This window comes from Anolis sagrei, chromosome 3 (assembly GCF_037176765.1).
Source record: "Anolis sagrei isolate rAnoSag1 chromosome 3, rAnoSag1.mat, whole genome shotgun sequence".
Taxonomy (NCBI): Eukaryota; Metazoa; Chordata; class Lepidosauria; order Squamata; family Dactyloidae; genus Anolis; species Anolis sagrei.
Genome location: NC_090023.1, coordinates 250,250,696 through 250,267,996, shown reverse-complemented (window position 1 = coordinate 250,267,996; position 17,301 = coordinate 250,250,696). Strand labels below are relative to the sequence as shown.

Sequence of the window (17,301 nt, the reverse complement as noted above, 5' to 3'; positions counted from 1 at the left end):
CCAAGAATTTATGATCAAGAAATATATATATATATATATATTGCAACATGGAAAACAACATGTGCCATGGCACAGATGATATTCCAAACCATTCTTCCTATAGCACTTTGTTCTAAGAACATGTCTGAGCCAGGCAATGAGAAAATAGCTGGTTCTGGTGAATGGCTATCCAGAATTCCAGAAGGTGGGAGAGAACAAATGTTCAGCCGCCAGAGGTGACTACTTCAGTGGATTATTGGGAGGCTCAACCCTTCCAAAAAGAGTGGATGATGCTGACTTTGATGGACTTGCTTCACTGTAGATAGCCAGCATGGTGTAGTGGTTTTAGTGTTGGACTAGTGAACTCATCAGATGGTTGTTTTTGGCGGCATACATCAGTACAAGCCCCAGTTGACCTATGGAGCCCGCTGGCTCCCATCTCACAATGCATGTGTATTTCTGGTGGGGCTCCGTGGATCATCTGAGTGGAACCAGTGGCAACACAAGCCACTTCCTGTGCTGCACAGGAAGCAACAGGGAGAAACTGCATGGTTGACACTTCCCCCCATGGGATCACCTTCATGTTCCTCATGCCCCCCCCCCCCAATGATGGTTGCCAGATTTGCCATGATGCACGGCAATTCTGGCAGCCCATGTGATGAGGTCGTAGGATTCCAGGAGACCAATTTTTAGATTCCCACTTGGACAATGGTCCAATTCCTCTGAATAAATCTCAGCATTGCCATGAAGTAGAAATAATGTGAAGGCATGCAACTAAAAACCCAAACATTTGCACTGTGTCCAATCAGTAGCATAATTGCTTATGATATTGGAAGAAGTGCAAGGTCCAATTCCATGCAAAGAAGCTGATCAACCTAAATTCAGGTTCAATGCTCCTTTTGCATAACAACATCTTCACTCTTTCCTGAGAGTAATACTTCAGCTTAGAGGTGCTCAATTTTGAACATCTTTCTTCACCCCCTTATCTTGCTACTACTGACTGCCATGCCACTCTATCTCATGATGGAGAAAGCCCTTATAGTATGCCATATTTCATACAATTTATTTATTTTATTTATTTATTTAGAGTATTTATATTCCACCCTTCTCATCCCACAGGGGACTCAGGGCGGATTACAATGTACATATACATGGCAAACAATCATGCACTTTTTCGCCTTGTATGTTTAACACAGTTTAAGAAGATAAATACTTTGTTTAAGTCAAATTTCTCATATAAAGAGATGGTGAAAATTATCAAAGAAAAAAAAGATTGGCTTTCTTTATGACCTCATATGGTCTATTTGTTCCCCAAAAAAATCTTTCTGTCTCCTGTTCACAGCAAGAAGGACTACAGCTTCTGTTATGCTCTGAAGGGATTGGTGAGGGGAAAAGAGAAGGCCATTTAAAAAAGAAACCACCAATCATAACCACCTGCGGGGCCTGAGAAGCCATAAAAGAGTGGATGTTCTTTGTTTTTAACTTTAGATTTTTACCTTTCAGGTGTTGCTAAGAGGTAGGCCCCTGCAGTTTCTTTTCTTCAACCTTCTTGCAATGGCAGGTGTTATCATCCCAGGTTCTCTGGAGGAGAGTTTGTAACAGGCTGCTGGTAATACTTCTGGTATTAAAAGCACATTGGGTTGCAATTAAAATTCTACTTAGGAATCATTTGTAATTATGCTTTCAGGCCTTTAGAGGTGCACAGCTAATTTAATACAATAAGTATGCACCATATCACTACTTCACAAAAAGAGGTTCGTTTAATTACCAAAGTTTAAGACCAGCTGACTTAGTTGAAAAGCCCCTGTTGTAAGAGATTTGTGGGTTTTTAAAAAAATATATGGAGATATATCAGGGTATCTGTAGACGTTTAGCCCAAAGCATGTCCTTAGAAGAGAACAGGGCAAAGTCAGCCCATGGCGGCATAAAGCTCTGTAGATTCCTGATGGCCTCCATCTAGCCCACCCTCCCCGCACACACACATTTTCTGCACCTTCAAAAGCCTTCATAAGTGGCATTTTTTCAATAAAGCCTTGTAGCCCTTCCCCGTGGGAGAAAAAGGGCTACAACTGGACTTTGCCACCTCAGTTTTGGCACAGGTCTCAACAGGCCATGGAGTAGAAATTGTGCTGTCGCACGCTGGGCCTGTGCGCATGACTGTAGACAGGACATAAATTCTGTGTGCCCAACGGGACGCCGGGGCTGCCTCAGATTAAAGGCCCTTAGATTCCCCCAAACAAAGTTCTGTAGAGGCTTAAAGTAAGTCCAACAAAGTTCTTTATTGATGAAAACAAACAGGTACTTTAAAGGTTTTGTAACAGTCTATAGGCTCTTTCAATCTTGTTCACTGGGAACAGGCACTATCTTAACTGTAACTAACTAATGGGGAAAACCCTAACCTCCAATCTGGGCAGTCTGTCTTTGCCTCTGCTGGCGTGGAGCCCCTACACCCGGCACCATCTGCTTCTGGCTTCCGTGAGAGACCCTTATCAGGCAGAGCTTTGTAGACTTCCAGGGAAAAGGAAGGAGTTCAGGTTTCGGTGGTGGCTGGCTGAAGTCCCTCAGCCAAGCTGTGGGCCTTTTCTCCCCGACCAAGCTGTAGGGCTGTATGACCCCGGCCAAGCTGTAAAAGACGAAGCTTTTCTACAGGAGCCACTTTTTTCTATGTCCTGTGCAAAAGGCTTCTCTGTGAGAACTGAACTCAAAAAGGCTCCTGTTCCCTCCAAAACTCAAAAAGGGGCGGGACCAGGGGACCTAACTATAACTGGCAGGTGGCTTACCCTATAAATGCAAATTATGACAGGAAACTCCCTGCTGCAAAATCCCAAGCATGGGATTGCACACAAACATGTAAACACAGCAAATAAATCTGGAGCTCCTGGAACAGCTGTTCCAGAACAGAAATAGAACCCTGGACACTGAATGGTCCCTGCCAGTGACATCCAGATGGGGACATCATTCTCTAGATCTGTTTGCTTCAACTGCCAATGTCAAGTGTCCCAACTTCTGCTCAGGAGAGGGATGAGCTTACAGCTTTCTTTGTAATGTACTTCTTTGGAAGTTTCATTGTCTTCTAGTCTGCTATTTCCTCCATTCTTTCTCTCTACCAGTGAATAGTGATATTGTCAAGGGACAAATCGTCGCTCCACATTGGCCAAGATAACCATGGTTTGCAGTGATAATTCGCCTTTCCAGGGGCAGCCACATGAGTCTATCTCAGGAGTTGGATTGGTTGGCACCAGACCTCAAAATACTTCATTTCTCTTCATGGAGGATAATTCTCCTAGGCTTGCAGAAGTCCTCTCAACTTCCAAAAAGGCTGTTGCAAAAGGTCCTAAGTATAAATGGAGATATTTCTCTGCCTTTATAGCAATGTGACCTTTCTCCTTCTCATGCAGTGGTGACCACTATACTTCATTTCCTGCTCAACTTATGTGAGCAAATATTAGCTTTCTCATTCATTAAAATCTGTCCAGCCACAATGTTGGCCTACCAATAGCCATCTCCATCTATAGGCACCCAATCTGATTATCAAATGTTTTCTGAAAGGATTGGCAAGCACACTGTAATGGATTGGACTACCCTGAAGCGTTGGTGCATAAGAGTCGGAGTAAAAGGCAGAAGCCAGGCCCAGCTTGCTGAAGCTGAGCAGAGCCGAGGGGTCGAGTAATCTGGCAGTCTTTGGGTCAGAAGTGCAGTCTGATTGGCTGATAAAATCTCCTCTCAGTAGCTGGATATGGATGGAGTCTGAGGCAAAGAGAAGAAGAAAGCAGTCATTTTAAGTTCAGTAAGGCAATTGGTGTGGAAGAAGAAGGACTAGGAGTTGTGAAGGTGGAAAGTCACTGTTTTTGTCCTCTTCCCAGTTCATTCACAAGCCATTTGAACCACTTTGTCCACCATTGATGGATACCTATTTACCTTGAAGATAGCATCCCTCATTACCTTTATCTTAGCCAGATATGCCTCTTAGCTTGTAGTGTTATGTGTTTTGTAACCTAGTGTCACCTTTCTTTGAAGGTCATTTCCAAGTCTCATCTCGGTGGATTTATAGTACCTTTTATCTGAATCTATTGACTATCCTGGAGTGATCTCTCCATTGTCCCAACATTGACAGACCTCTCATTTTATATAGGAAAAGCCATCTGATTTCCTCAAAAACTTTCTAAATGGATTGTCCAATTCAAAAGGCTTGCTAATGAACTTGCCAAACAACCCATGATGGCTGGTCCAAAAGGACATTCTACAAAAGCTGCCTCAACAATACCAGCTTTAATCTGAGTTGTTTATCTTCCTGATATGCAAAATGATAGCATTGTTACAACCATCCATATTCAGTCAGTTCTGGTTGAGCCATCTTGTCTTCCAGTTCTACAATGACCCATCCCACCATCCGCTGGCAAACTTTATAGTCACACATGAAGAAAAAAACAAGACCATCAAGGACAACACGAAGTTGCTTACTTGTAACTCTGGTTCTTCAGGTGGTCATTTGTGCTCTAACACAAATCTGCCCTACCTGCCCTCTATCAGGTCCCTGTAATTTCACAGCAAATGTCAAACCTGAAGGGACAATACCTTTGGGGGCAGAACGTGCATGCTGTTGAATGAGATGTGTTATCCCACCAAGCTATTTAGTTCTAAAAGGTTCCAAATGAGCTCTCTGTGTAAGTACAAAACCCATTTGTCTGGGGGCATAGATGTGATCACTCAAAGAACCATAGTTACAGCTGAGCAACCTCTTCTTCTTTATGATCTCTGTACTTCACACAAATGGGTGACAGTTCTCCTTGAAGGAGAATCTTACTCTTCACTACAACTCAAGTGTTTCCTGACCACTGATGCATAGCAGTTTGCTTATACTTTTAATTGTCATGGCTTCATCCGATGGAAACCGAGATTAAGAGTTCCATAAAGCAGGCTTCTAGTTCACCCTTCTGAAGAACAGTGCTAGAACTTTCCAGCTGAGTTCCCTACTTATGTACTCTAACCAACTAGAAACTAGAAATCCCAGTTTCCCATAGGATGGAGGTAAGGTAGTTAAAATGTTATCAAAATATTACACATTCACAAAATATTACACTCTGATAGGCTGTGCAAGAAGGTGATCACTAGCGTAGGTGATTGAGTTAACCCAGTCTGTTATTCTTCCACAGGAAGGCTGTACAGAGAGGCTTCAGGCAACTGATTGCTTGTTATAGCCTGTAAAAATAATTTAATATCATATTATCCCTGTGCTATTTTTAATTTACAGAAATTGGTGGTCTAATGGTATAATTAATTTAATTTGTGGTTTAATACCTGTAATTTATTGTGTGTTTTTAATTATGTCAAAAGCAACCTTGCATGCCAACTCTGGGGGAAAGGCAGAAATAAATCAAAAGAAGGGAGGGAGAGATAAAGCATGAGGTAGGGAGATTTTTCACCAATCTCATATTTATTTAGTGTAGAAAAAGATACTACAGAATATGTATATTGATATACCCATGTGGTATTCTTTCCTGTGATTTACATACTGCTTTTATGTTTTTAAATAAAGACTTTGAAGTGGTACACAATAAAAATTAAGAAGTTAAATCTATAAAATTATAGCTAAATTAAAAAAAATCATCTAGCAGTAGACTGGGAGCTCCCAACCTTAGATCATAAATTGCTATTAAACTAAAATTCATATCATTCCCAGCCAAATGAGGGAAAAGAATAGTAGGTTATCCAATCAGTGGTCTAGCTCTGATTATTTTCTGTGAAACTTGGGGATGAAGGGGTTTTTTACAGCAACAAATTCTGAGGGTGGACGGTCCAAGTTTGGAAGCTACAATTTTAGGTGTCATCACAATTGAAATAGCTCTTTCTTCTTACTGTCTGTTCATGCATGGGATTAGGAACAAATTGAAAAGGGCATTTGAAGTACATAGAAACATTAAACTGTTATCAACTCTGACTAGCAGGGGCTTTCCTTTCTAAGATCTATCTGGAGATCACTAGTGTTCCCTGTAATCTCTCTTTCACATAGTAACCAGGCCTGACCTTATTTAGCATCTAATATCAGATGTTATTGGGAATTTTCAATATAGTGTAGTGGTAGATTAAGATCTTTTCTTATTGTTGTTTATTCGTTCAGTCGCTTCCAACTCTTCATGACCTCATGGACCAGCCCATACCAGAGCTCCCTGTCAGCCATCACCACCCCCAGCTCCTTCAAGGTCAATCCAGTCACTTCACTTCAAGGATGCCATCCATCCATCGTGCCCTTGGTCACCCGCTCTTCCTTTTTCCTTCCTTTTTTCCCAGCATCATTGTCTTCTCTAAGCATTCCTGTCTTCTCATGATGTGGCCCAAGTACTTCATCTTTCACTTTACTATCCTTCCCTCCAATGAGCAGTCAGGCTTTATTTCCTGAAGTATGGACTGGTTGGATCTTCTTGCGGTCCAAGGCATTCTCAGAATTTTCCTCCAACACCACAGTTCAGAAGCATTTATTTTCCTTCACTCAGCCTTCCTTATGGTCCAGCTCTCACATCCGTAGGTTACTACAGGGAATACAATTGCTTTAACTATGCGAATCTTCATTGCTAGTGTGATGTGACTACTCTTCACTATTTTATCAAGATTGGTCATTGCTCTCCTCCCAAGATGTAAATGTCTTCTGATTTCCTGTCTGCAGCCTGCATCTGCAGTCATCTTTGCACTTAAAAGTACAAAGTCCATCACTGTCTCCACATTTTCTCCTTTTGCCAGTTATTGATCAGTCTAGTTGCCATAATCTTGGTTTTTTAAAAAAATGTTTAACTACATCCAGCTTTTGCACTTTCTTCTTTCACCTTGGTTAGAAGGTTCCTCAGCTTCTCCTAGCTTTCAGCCATCAAAGTCGTATCATCTGAATATCTAAGGTTGTTAATGTTTCTTCCAGCAATTTGAACTCCAACCTTGTATTTGTCAAACTCCACACATCACATGATGTGTTCTGCATACAAGTTGAATAGATTGGGTGAGGATCTTAATATCAGGGAAATGTTTATGGGAATTATTAGGCCTTTGAATAGCAAGATTCCAGTCAATCTATCACCAATCAGGCTATTCATTTCATTTATTTGGAGCTGAAGGATGAGATAGGAACTGCAAAATTCAAAAGTATTTCTGCACACACACACAAATACTTCCCACCAGAAAAATCATCCTGATTAACATACCCAATGTCTACCAAAATTTATCTAGAGGAAAAGCTGCATTTAGGCGATGCCATGGTTGTCACGAATGCTGCTATTGTTTTACTCCGTGGATTATGAACCTTACAAAATGCATGTAGCTGGTACTTTTTTGATCCAGTTCACTAAAGCCCTATGTGAAATACAAGGTGACCAACTCTTATTGGATGTAGCAGTATTTATACTGTTACTTTGGATAGTTGTTGCAATAAATGTGCAGGAATTCTTCTTGTTCTACATTGAAAACCACAATGGCATTGCAAAATGGTGAGTCGTTTCACTTTTGAATTGGTTACACAGATTGGGAAATGAAAGTGACAGTGTAAAGTATCAGATCTATAGGTGTTATAAATGTAAATGAACTCCCTTTGAATTGTGTTCTCAGAAAGCAAACTAGTGAGGATATGTTCTTCCAACTGAAGTGATTTTATCTAGGACCATGGATAAGAAGGTCCATGCCCAGTGAGGTTCTGCTATACCAGATGAGCAAGGACAGAGAACAAAGCACTCTGGATTGATGGCAAAGTACAGAGGATTATTACAGTTTGATCACAATGGATGCAAGTATTAACCTGACACTCAAAATGTACAAATACAGCTTCATAGAAAAATGCAAGTCATTTTATACACTTTTGAAAGCTATTCAGACTTCCCGTGCCTCCTCCTGTTTGGCTGAGAAATGGGCTGCCTAGGGTCCACACAGGTTTCTCTCACGTCAGAGACAGGAGGATAAGATCCCCATAGCAGGAAGAAAAAAAGGTTATTTTTAGTTGGTTTAAAGATCTAGTCTGTTGTAGAGACATGTGGAGGGTGTGAAACCAAAGGAGATGATGATGTGGGTATGTAAATGATTCCTTGATTGATTTAAGTTTCCAGTTCTATGAAGACAAAGGTGCAAGACCTGGAGAAAAAAAGTGATAATCCTGGTTGACCAGAAGCTTGGCTGCCCTTTCAGAAAACTAATATATTCGTATTTGTTTTAGCATTCTCTTCCATGGAAACTATAAGGCATTAGTAATATTTAAACAGGTAAACAGTGTCAACACAGAGCTGATGATAAAGGGATTATCTGCCTCATATCCACACACAAAGGAACTAATATCTGATTTGGGAGCCTGCTGGGGGACTTTCTTAATTGTTCAGCAATCTTCATTTCTAGAAGCTTATGTAAATAGAGGGGACTGGGGGAAGCAGATGCCTTCATAACATATTTCATGCTTCTGGCTCCTTCTGGAGTCTTCAGAAGCTTTGATATGGTGACATTTTGAAAGATCAAAAAAGGTTTTAAAAAAGAAATATCACATCTCTTGCTTGAAGTCTCATTAATGTCCACAAATAATTTGAGAGGGTGTGTGTATGTTGTGGCTGCCATCTTTTGCACCACCAGAAGTTTCTAAAGAACCTAAGATGCAAACCTTTTGGTGGTAAGGAAGCTGCTTACCTAGTGCAAAAAATATTTTGGATTTCATAAAGTGATAAGTAAGAAATTATTATATAGTTGTCTATAATTTTTTTTCAGAAGAATTATATTGATTTATGCCCTGTTAGACCTGTTGCTGAGCAAGGATGAAATTTTAAAAACCTATATTTTGTGTCTGTAGTGAGCCATCAAGACTGTACTTGAATAATGCTATGCCGTCTTCTCTACCCTGAGCTATCAAGACGGCATTTGGGCAATGCTGTTCCTTCTTTACAGGTGTCCATTTTGCTAATATAGAAAATAACTTGCCATGCAATGTAGTTGAAAATGTAATAATGTCCATTACTTTCATAAACCATTTCCAATATCTAATGTCTTATGTGCATTTAAGAATTTTTCCCCCTTCATTCTAAAAGCTAGGTAGCAATCCTATTCATGAAAGAATGAGTCACATTTGGCTCCTATCTTGAAACCTTTGCTTCGTAACATTTATTATTCATTCTTGAAACATTTTATTTTTAAGGTGGTTCTAAATTACTTGGTGTTGCAATGGTGTTGCAATACATCTTGTTTCTACTGTGTATAATGAAAGTTATTTCTTTGGACTACATCAGAACTTTGAAAAGCAAATGTTTAAAATAGCCTTCAGACAGCTAATCCATAAGCCAATCAAATGGTTGCAGAATCTAGTAAAACAAGACTGAAAGGATTTATAGGTATTTTAATGTCATTGCTTGGTGTCTTTGAAACCTGTTACATATACCTGGATCCTATTCACTCCTAAACATTTGTAAAGAGGAATCACTTATCTTGGAGTAGGTTTGTTTCCCAGATGGTCTTAAAGTGGCATATTCCAACCTCCAATTTCCTGGTAAGCTACAAATCAAAACAATGCTTTTCTAGGAATCATATCAAACAAAGGAAATACTTCTTCATGATAAACTATCGATTTCTTTTCCATAATTTATTCTGGGGTTAGTACATATTCACAGAAGAAGAACTCTCCATGTTTATTGATTGTATCCACGGAATACCTGAGGTTTCACTTACTCACATCTATTCCAAAATAAGCATTTCTAGGACCTCCAGAGCAGTTCTGTGGTATGCGTCTGCTAGAAATTGAACACCGAGTTGCACTAGAGGACCTAGAAATGCAAGAAGGGTGTTCTAGCATTTATGGGTCCTCCAGCACAGTTCTAGAGCATCCTTCCACTGGGAGTTGACCATAAAGTCACTCTGGAGGGCCTAGAAATGCTAAAGAAGTGCTCTTTGTATGCATTTTCTAGGTCCTTCAATGCAATTCTATAAATTTCATCTGCAAGAAGTGGTTCATTTTAACAGGGTTCTCTATTAATTGTAGTTTCACATGTCCACAGTAAATTTAGGACTGTATCCCCCATATGGGAGTTGTATTGTATTAGCCGTCATATTGAATTGCTTTAAAATAATATTAGACGATCTGATGTAGGATAAAGCTATCAATGAAGTAACCATTTGTAAAAGTTACTTCTTTTGGATTATAATTCCCACAATCTCACATATTTTCCTAAGATCTGTAATGGACTATATATAATATTTCCTATGCATCATATTTCCAAATGGACTTTCCTCCAATTTATGGTTCTTGACCTCTGTTTTAGAATTTTAAATGGAAGCTAATGCATTCTGAGACAGTCCCAAGATCTTCTTTAAAGATCCATTACTCAGTGGATCAATGTGCTGAGATAAGAAAGGTTGGTTTATCTCCTTGCCTAGCGCAAAGCACTTTCACTAGTGCATCCTTTGAATTTCTGTTGGAAAAGACTTCAATTCTCATTGCTAAGGACACATTGTTCCCTTTTGGATTGGGATATTATCTTGAGAAGGAATAAGTCACCTCTCTTCTCTGTTGAATGATAACGGCAGTTTAATCATTACTCTTTAGCTAAACGGAGCTTGCTGTGAAAGCAGGTATTTAAGATGGGATAAGAATCAGGCCATAAACTTTAATGGGGAATGAAGATAAATCTTCTAATGAGTTGAAAGAAAGAAGATGAGAAAATCAATGATGGCATTTTCCCCCAGATTTGCATTTCAAATGTTGGTAATTATATAAGTGAAGTGTGCATATGTATAAGATTATTCTAATGAAGGTGTTTGTGCTGAAGTCATACAAAGAACAAACATGCAAGATTTTAATTCCAGCAACATCTCCCCCACTGCCCCCTTTTTTCCTTAGGTAATCAGCTCAGATACAGGATCTACTGTTATCTTCTGGCTGATTGATACTGGGCAGAAAATCAAAGAGTTTACTAGTTGTCATGGAAATGCAGAGATCAACACTATGGCACTTGATGGGACTGAAACCAGGTTGTTCACTGGAGGAATGGATGGAATTGTAAAGGTATGTCTCCATGTGTGTGTTGAGGCAGGAGCTATTTCAATACTTCGCGTAGTTGGAAAGCTTACCTTTAGAACAACCTTGCCGAACACATTAAAAACTCTCTCACACAAAGCAGAACTTTGTTCTCTGGTTGTGATAGATCTTCACCATTTTTGAGCCATTGATCTTTTTGAGAATTTGAGAGAAGCTATGAAATCCTGCTTGAAAAATGAACATAAAGACCTTCCTTTTCATACAGTTAATTGTACAGTGGTAAAATGTATTTCCTTTACATTGGGCCTTTTCATAGTCCAATATGACAGAAGTACAATAATGTTAACTACCACAATTATCAGCCTATGAATCCGTGCAATTTGCAATCTAAAGTGATATATTTAAAATTCTCTGCAAAGATAGGTACAAATGCCTCAAACTACAAACCCAATGATTCTGTAGGATATTACCATGATAGTTAACATGTAATCAAATCACTGGGTCATAATTTGTCAGGAGAAAACATTACACTGAACAGTTGTGTGCCTTCAAGTCATTTGCCAACCATAAGATCAGCCTTGCATGGGTTAATTTTTTTGCAAGATTTGTTTGGATAGGGTTTGCCCTAGCTTTTATCTGAGACTGAGAAAGTGTGTGACTGTTCCAAGGTCACCCAGTGGGTTTCCATGACTGAGTAAGGATTCAAATTCTGGTCTCCAGAGTCATAGTCCAATGCTCAAACCACTGCACCATGCTGACTGAAAGATTAATATTTATCTTGACGTTCATAATATTCAGAAAATCAAAGTAACTGGAAAAGCATCAAATAATTTTTCCAACTAGTTTATGGACTGACTAAAGGATATCCATAGAACCCTAGATTATGAATATTTGGTTTATGTTGTGTACCATTGCCCCTGGTGATGCAATGGGATAAACACCTGTGCTCGCAGGACTGAAGACCGACAGTCGCAGTTTTGAATCTGGGGAAAGCACGAATGAGCTCCCTCTGTCAGCTCTAGCTCCCTGTGCTGGGACATGACAGAAGCCTCCCACAAGGATGGTAAAACATCAAAAAACATCCAGGTATCCCCAGGGCAACATCCTTGCAGACGGCCAATTCTCTCACACTATAAGTGACTTGCAGTTTCTCAAGTCGCTCCTGACATGAAAAAAGCATTTCCATAAGACTAATGAATGCTTGTCTAATGTCTATTACATAGCAATAATTCATTTTTATTTTATTCACATAAAATAAACAGCTTTCCAAAAACACTGGCCCCAGGTTTGCAATAATGCTTTAAAGACATCTTCAAAGTTTTCTGCATTACCATGTGCCTATACATTTTCATTCCAGTGCCCTATTTCCAATGCTGAAAGTTTGTCCATCCCTACTCTATGCTTTTTTCCAGTTGCACATCTGTCAGCTTGCACATCATGCCATTTTTCCTAAGCTGCAAATTTCACATTTAGCTTCATGCTAAGAAAAAACCCTGGGGCTCTGTGGAATTTTACTGGAATGGGAGTAAGGAAGATTTTCTTTGATTCTTTCTTCCACTCTACATAGTTCTCAAGCTGTTTCAGATGTTGAAGGCTGCAGAAAGGAAGGGGAAACAAAGATAATTGCTACTCTTTTAGTGGGAAGACACCAATGAATTGCAGTTGACTCTATCAGTGGAAGTGCTCTTCCTGTTGTGCAGGGACATGTCTAATATTCCTGAACACTGTTAGGAATATTTTGGGTTTTTCTGCAGATTGTTTTTTTTAAAAAATTAATAATATTTTATTTGAAAAAAAATACAGTTACATAGACCTATACTATACATCTCCCACTCTTTTATTTACATTCACCCCTGTGCTCCTCTTCTCCAGAGCCATCTCTTATAAAGTTCCACCAAAAGCTCAATTCTTCACTTGGAGGTAAATTCCCATCTTCTTTATTCAATACCTTTTCTAAATTTTTCTCCAAATACTTTCAAAGCCATTTTCCCCATTAGCTTATTGTTCAATGACATGTTTGAGACTTCTTTATACCATTCATTAATATGTATTTTCATTTCTCCTTCCCAATATTTTGCATTTAATAATCTTCTGCAGATTAAAAAGCTGGAATCATCTCTGTGATGTTGCATCTTTTGATGGTCATCAATTTCTTGATGATAGTGGGATGTGTTTAGTGGTGGAACCTGCTACTTGTATTTTGAATGAATTAAAGTTCTTTCTTGCTCTGAAATTCCTTTTGTTACTCTTGGGCCTGATGCTTTAAGAACTAGACAGAAGTGACATTTTCATCCAAATTCATCAACAGTTTTCACTTCAAGAACAAACTTATTGCTCAGGACACATCTCTTCCACATCTCTTGTTTAGATATGATTTACTGTTTCTTTTACTCTGATCTCCTGTCAGACACATGAATAGACTTATAAGATTAAAAACAATATCTCTTTAGAACATCAAAAAATATTTAAAACAACAGCAAATGGAAAACATGTAAATATCCTTCTCCTGCACAGCTTGGAAAAGTTGCATGTTTGTTAAGAAATTCTGGGACATGCATTCCAAAAAAATTAAAATAAAATAAATAAAAACAAACCCTTCCCCCCCCCTTTTTTTTCTGGTGTGGTGATAATCAAGCCCAGTCTTGGATGGCAAAACCTCAGGAAATATAAAAATATAACAGCACCAGAGCACAGAAATTTACTTTTCAGGATATCAGCTCGTAACCCCCTCCAGTTAACACTGTTAGTTAGCAAAAACACCAGCTATTCCTATGTCTTTGTCCAAAGAAACAACAATCCAGCACATGTGAGCCAAGCCAAAGCCAAACAGTCCAATATCAGAGAAGTCCTTTGAATTCTAGAAGTCATTTGAAGTCAAACCAGAATAATAACAAAGTCAGATCTGAGGTCAGAACCACAAAGTACAAATGTGCATTGGAACTGATCAGATTAATGATGTTGTGCGCAACTATAATGACTAGAGTTATAGTTCTGAGTCAAGGTCTTAGCTGCTGCCTAATTATTGAGCATTTTTCAAAAAGCCAAAGAGGTCTATAAATTCTCACTCTCTTCATTCGCCTCTGTAAGGGTGTGAGTATGTATAATCCTCCTGGAGCTTGCTGAGAAGTGGTTGCTTCAGGTTCACTCACTGGAACTTGCACAAGCTGCTGTGAGGTGCTTGCTTCAGCTACTGGCACTTCCATCTGCCCAGATTCAGCACTGAAAGGGCTGCGCATGACAGGCTGCTCAAAGTTGCTCACATCCATCTCCCCCCGGCACATCTGGCAGCTCTTTCTCCTTGATGTCTGAACAGGGCATGACACCTGGAAGCAGTAGTCCACAAGAAATATTTCCCAGCTGTGGAGCACTGAATTCCTGTTGATTCTGATCCATCAGAAACTTCTAAGATGCATATAGCAATATATTTATATCCACCTTGGCTAGTAAGGGATAGCAAGGAGACAAGTAAAGCAGCACTATTAAGTAGTTTCCCTGACTGAGCTGGTGTACCGCCCACCCCACGACCCAGTAGGTTCCCTGACTGAGCTAGCAGAGGTGGTCTCCAATTCGGCCTTGGTCTCCCAGCGCCTGATTGTGCTGGGAGACTTCAACATTCATGCTGAGACCCCCTTGACTGGTGCAGCTCAGGATTTCATGGCTCGACTCCAATTTCACCACAGTGCCAGAGGAGGTGATTGAGGCATCTGCTTGTCCAACTTTGTGCGATTCTTTTAGGCTTGTTCCTCCTGAGACTGTGGAGGAGGTCCTTGGGGCTGTGAGGGCAACCACTTTGGCTCTGGACCCTTGCCCTTCCTGGCTAATTAAATCAACCAGGGAGGGGTTGGTTGACTGGTTTGGGTTGATCATCAATGCATCATTGGAGCAGGGGTTTTTTCCATCTCTCCTGAAACAAGCTGTGGTTCGTCCACTCCTTAAAAAGGTTTCCCTTGACTCCACGGTGCTGAACAATTTCAGACCGATCTCCAACCTTCCTTTCTTGGGTAAGGTGTTGGAGCGGGTGGTTGCCTCCCAGCTCCAGGGCTTTTTAAATGACATCAGCTATCTAGATCAGTCACAGTCTGGTTTCAGGCCTGGTCATGGTACCGAGACAGCCTTGGTCGCCTTGGTGGATGACCTCCGTAGAGAGCTGGACAGGGGGAGTGTGACTCTGTTGGTTCTCTTGGACATCTCAGCAGCTTTCAATACCATTGATCGTGGTATCCTTCTGGGACGACTCCCTGGGATGGGTCTCGGGGGCATGGTTATGTCGTGGCTCTGATCCTTCCTGGAGGGTCGATCCCAGAGGGTGAAGCTGGGAGACGCCTGCTCGGATCCCTGGCCATTGACCTGTGGGGTCCCGCAAGGCTCTATTCTGTCACCCATGCTTTTTAACATCTACATGAAACTGCTGGGAGAGGTTATCCGGAGTTTTGGAGCTAGGTGCCACCTCTATGCAGATGACACACAGCTCTACTACTCCTTTCCACCTAATTCCAAGGAGGCCTCTCGGGTGCTGGACGAGTGCCTGGCCGCTGTGTCTATCTGGATGAGGAGGAACAAGCTGAAGATCAATCCTGACAAGACAGAAGTCCTTCTGGTCGATCGTAAACCTGACGGCAACCTGTGGGTGGACGGGGTTACACTCCCCCTGAAGTCACAGGCCCGCAGTTTGGGAGTCCTCTTGGATTCAACGCTTACGCTTGAGGCTCAGGCGTCAGCGGTGTCTGGGAGGGCTTTCGCACAACTGAGACTCGTGCGCCAACTGCGACCGTACCTCGCGAAGGCGGATCTGGCCGGAGTGGTCCATGCCTTGGTCACGTCCAGATTGGACTACTGCAATGCGCTCTATGTGGGGCTGCCCTTGAAGACGGCTTGGAAGCTCCAACTGGTCCAACGATCAGCAGCCAGGATGCTAACTGGGGCCCCTTACAGAGAGAGGTCAACCCTCCTGTTCAAGGAGCTCCACTGGCTGCCGTTTATATTCCGAGCCCAATTTAAGGTGCAGGTGCTTACCTACAAAGCCCTGAACGGTTTGGGACCAGCCTACCTGCGTGACTGAATTTCCATCTACGAACCCACACGTTCACTTCGGTCATCTGGAGAGGCCCTGCTCGTGATCCCACCAGCGTCGCAAGCGCACTTGGTGGGGACGCGGGACAGGGCCTTTTCCGTGGTGCCCCCCCCCCAACTCTGGAACACCCTCCCCAAAGACCTTAGACAGGCCCCTACATTGGCTGTCTTCAGAAAGAACTTGAAGACCTGGCTTTTCCGATGCGCCTTCCCAGATTAGGAAATCTCCACCACCAAGTCCCATAAGCACTTTATCAGAACCAATAATTGCTGCACATCGCACATCGCACTTGCCCTAGAAGCCCTATATACACTTCCTGTCACATCAGCACTTTTAATCTTTGTACCCATTTTCTGGCCCAGCCCAGTTTTATTGTGTTTTAGTGTATTGTGCCTGCTGTCTACTTTGCTTTATTCTGTTTTTAATTGTTTGATTTGCTTAGATTGTGTTGTTGTGTTGAGGCCTCGGCCTGTGTAAGCCGCACTGAATCCTTCGGGAGATGCTAGCGGGGTACAAATAAAGTTTAATAATAATAATAATAATAATAATAATAATAATAATAGGCATAAAAATAAATTGCCATCCTAATTTTCATATTGCCAATTGTTCTTCTCTGACTAAAAGACTATTCCTAAATCATTATACCAAAAATAGATGAGCTATCAATGCCTTGCATCACTGACATGCAAATAAGCTAAACCATTCTCTCCACCGCAACAGACTCAACAAAGGAAACAGCTTGGCTCACACTTGGAAAAAACAAAACAAAACAAAACCAAATGCTTGCCCTCTGTTTTGGTAGTTGGGGATTACTTCTAAATCAGACAGATTTCTACTTGTCAAATGACATCTAGTAGATGTAAGGAAATCTTGTTCAAAAACAATTTACATAAACTAAAAACACTTCTATAATAGGGAGAAAGTCTACTTCCCATAGAGTAACCATAGGGCAGATAGTTCACTGCAGGGGAAGAGGGTTCTTATAGCTGCAGCAAGTTGTCATTTGGACATTCTGGTGTTTGATGCATAGGAGAAGATTTTAATCCAGTGAAGACAAGAATTCATGGCTTTCTGCTTAGAGGTGTCATGTGACATGAAGTTCACATCCAGGCTCAATCTGGCAAACATCATCACCATCTCAAAATTACCCTTTCCCACCTACTGAAAGATCTTTTCTTGTACAATCAATGAGTCACCACCTTCTTACATCTTTTGAAGGACCCAATATATACTATCTGTGATATTTTCCATTAGTTTGAATGTACTATGAACA

General features: G+C 40.9%; 1 protein-coding gene across 1 annotated transcript in view; it reads left to right on the top strand.

Moving 5' to 3' along the window:
- Positions 1-17,301, top strand: part of WDR49 (WD repeat domain 49) — a 155,606-nt gene that overhangs the window by 74,057 nt on the left and 64,248 nt on the right. Inside the window, exon 9 of the mRNA XM_060767576.2 lies at positions 10,820-10,984. Within this exon, the coding sequence (XP_060623559.2) occupies positions 10,820-10,984 (165 nt within the window). The remainder of the gene's footprint in view (positions 1-10,819; positions 10,985-17,301) is intronic.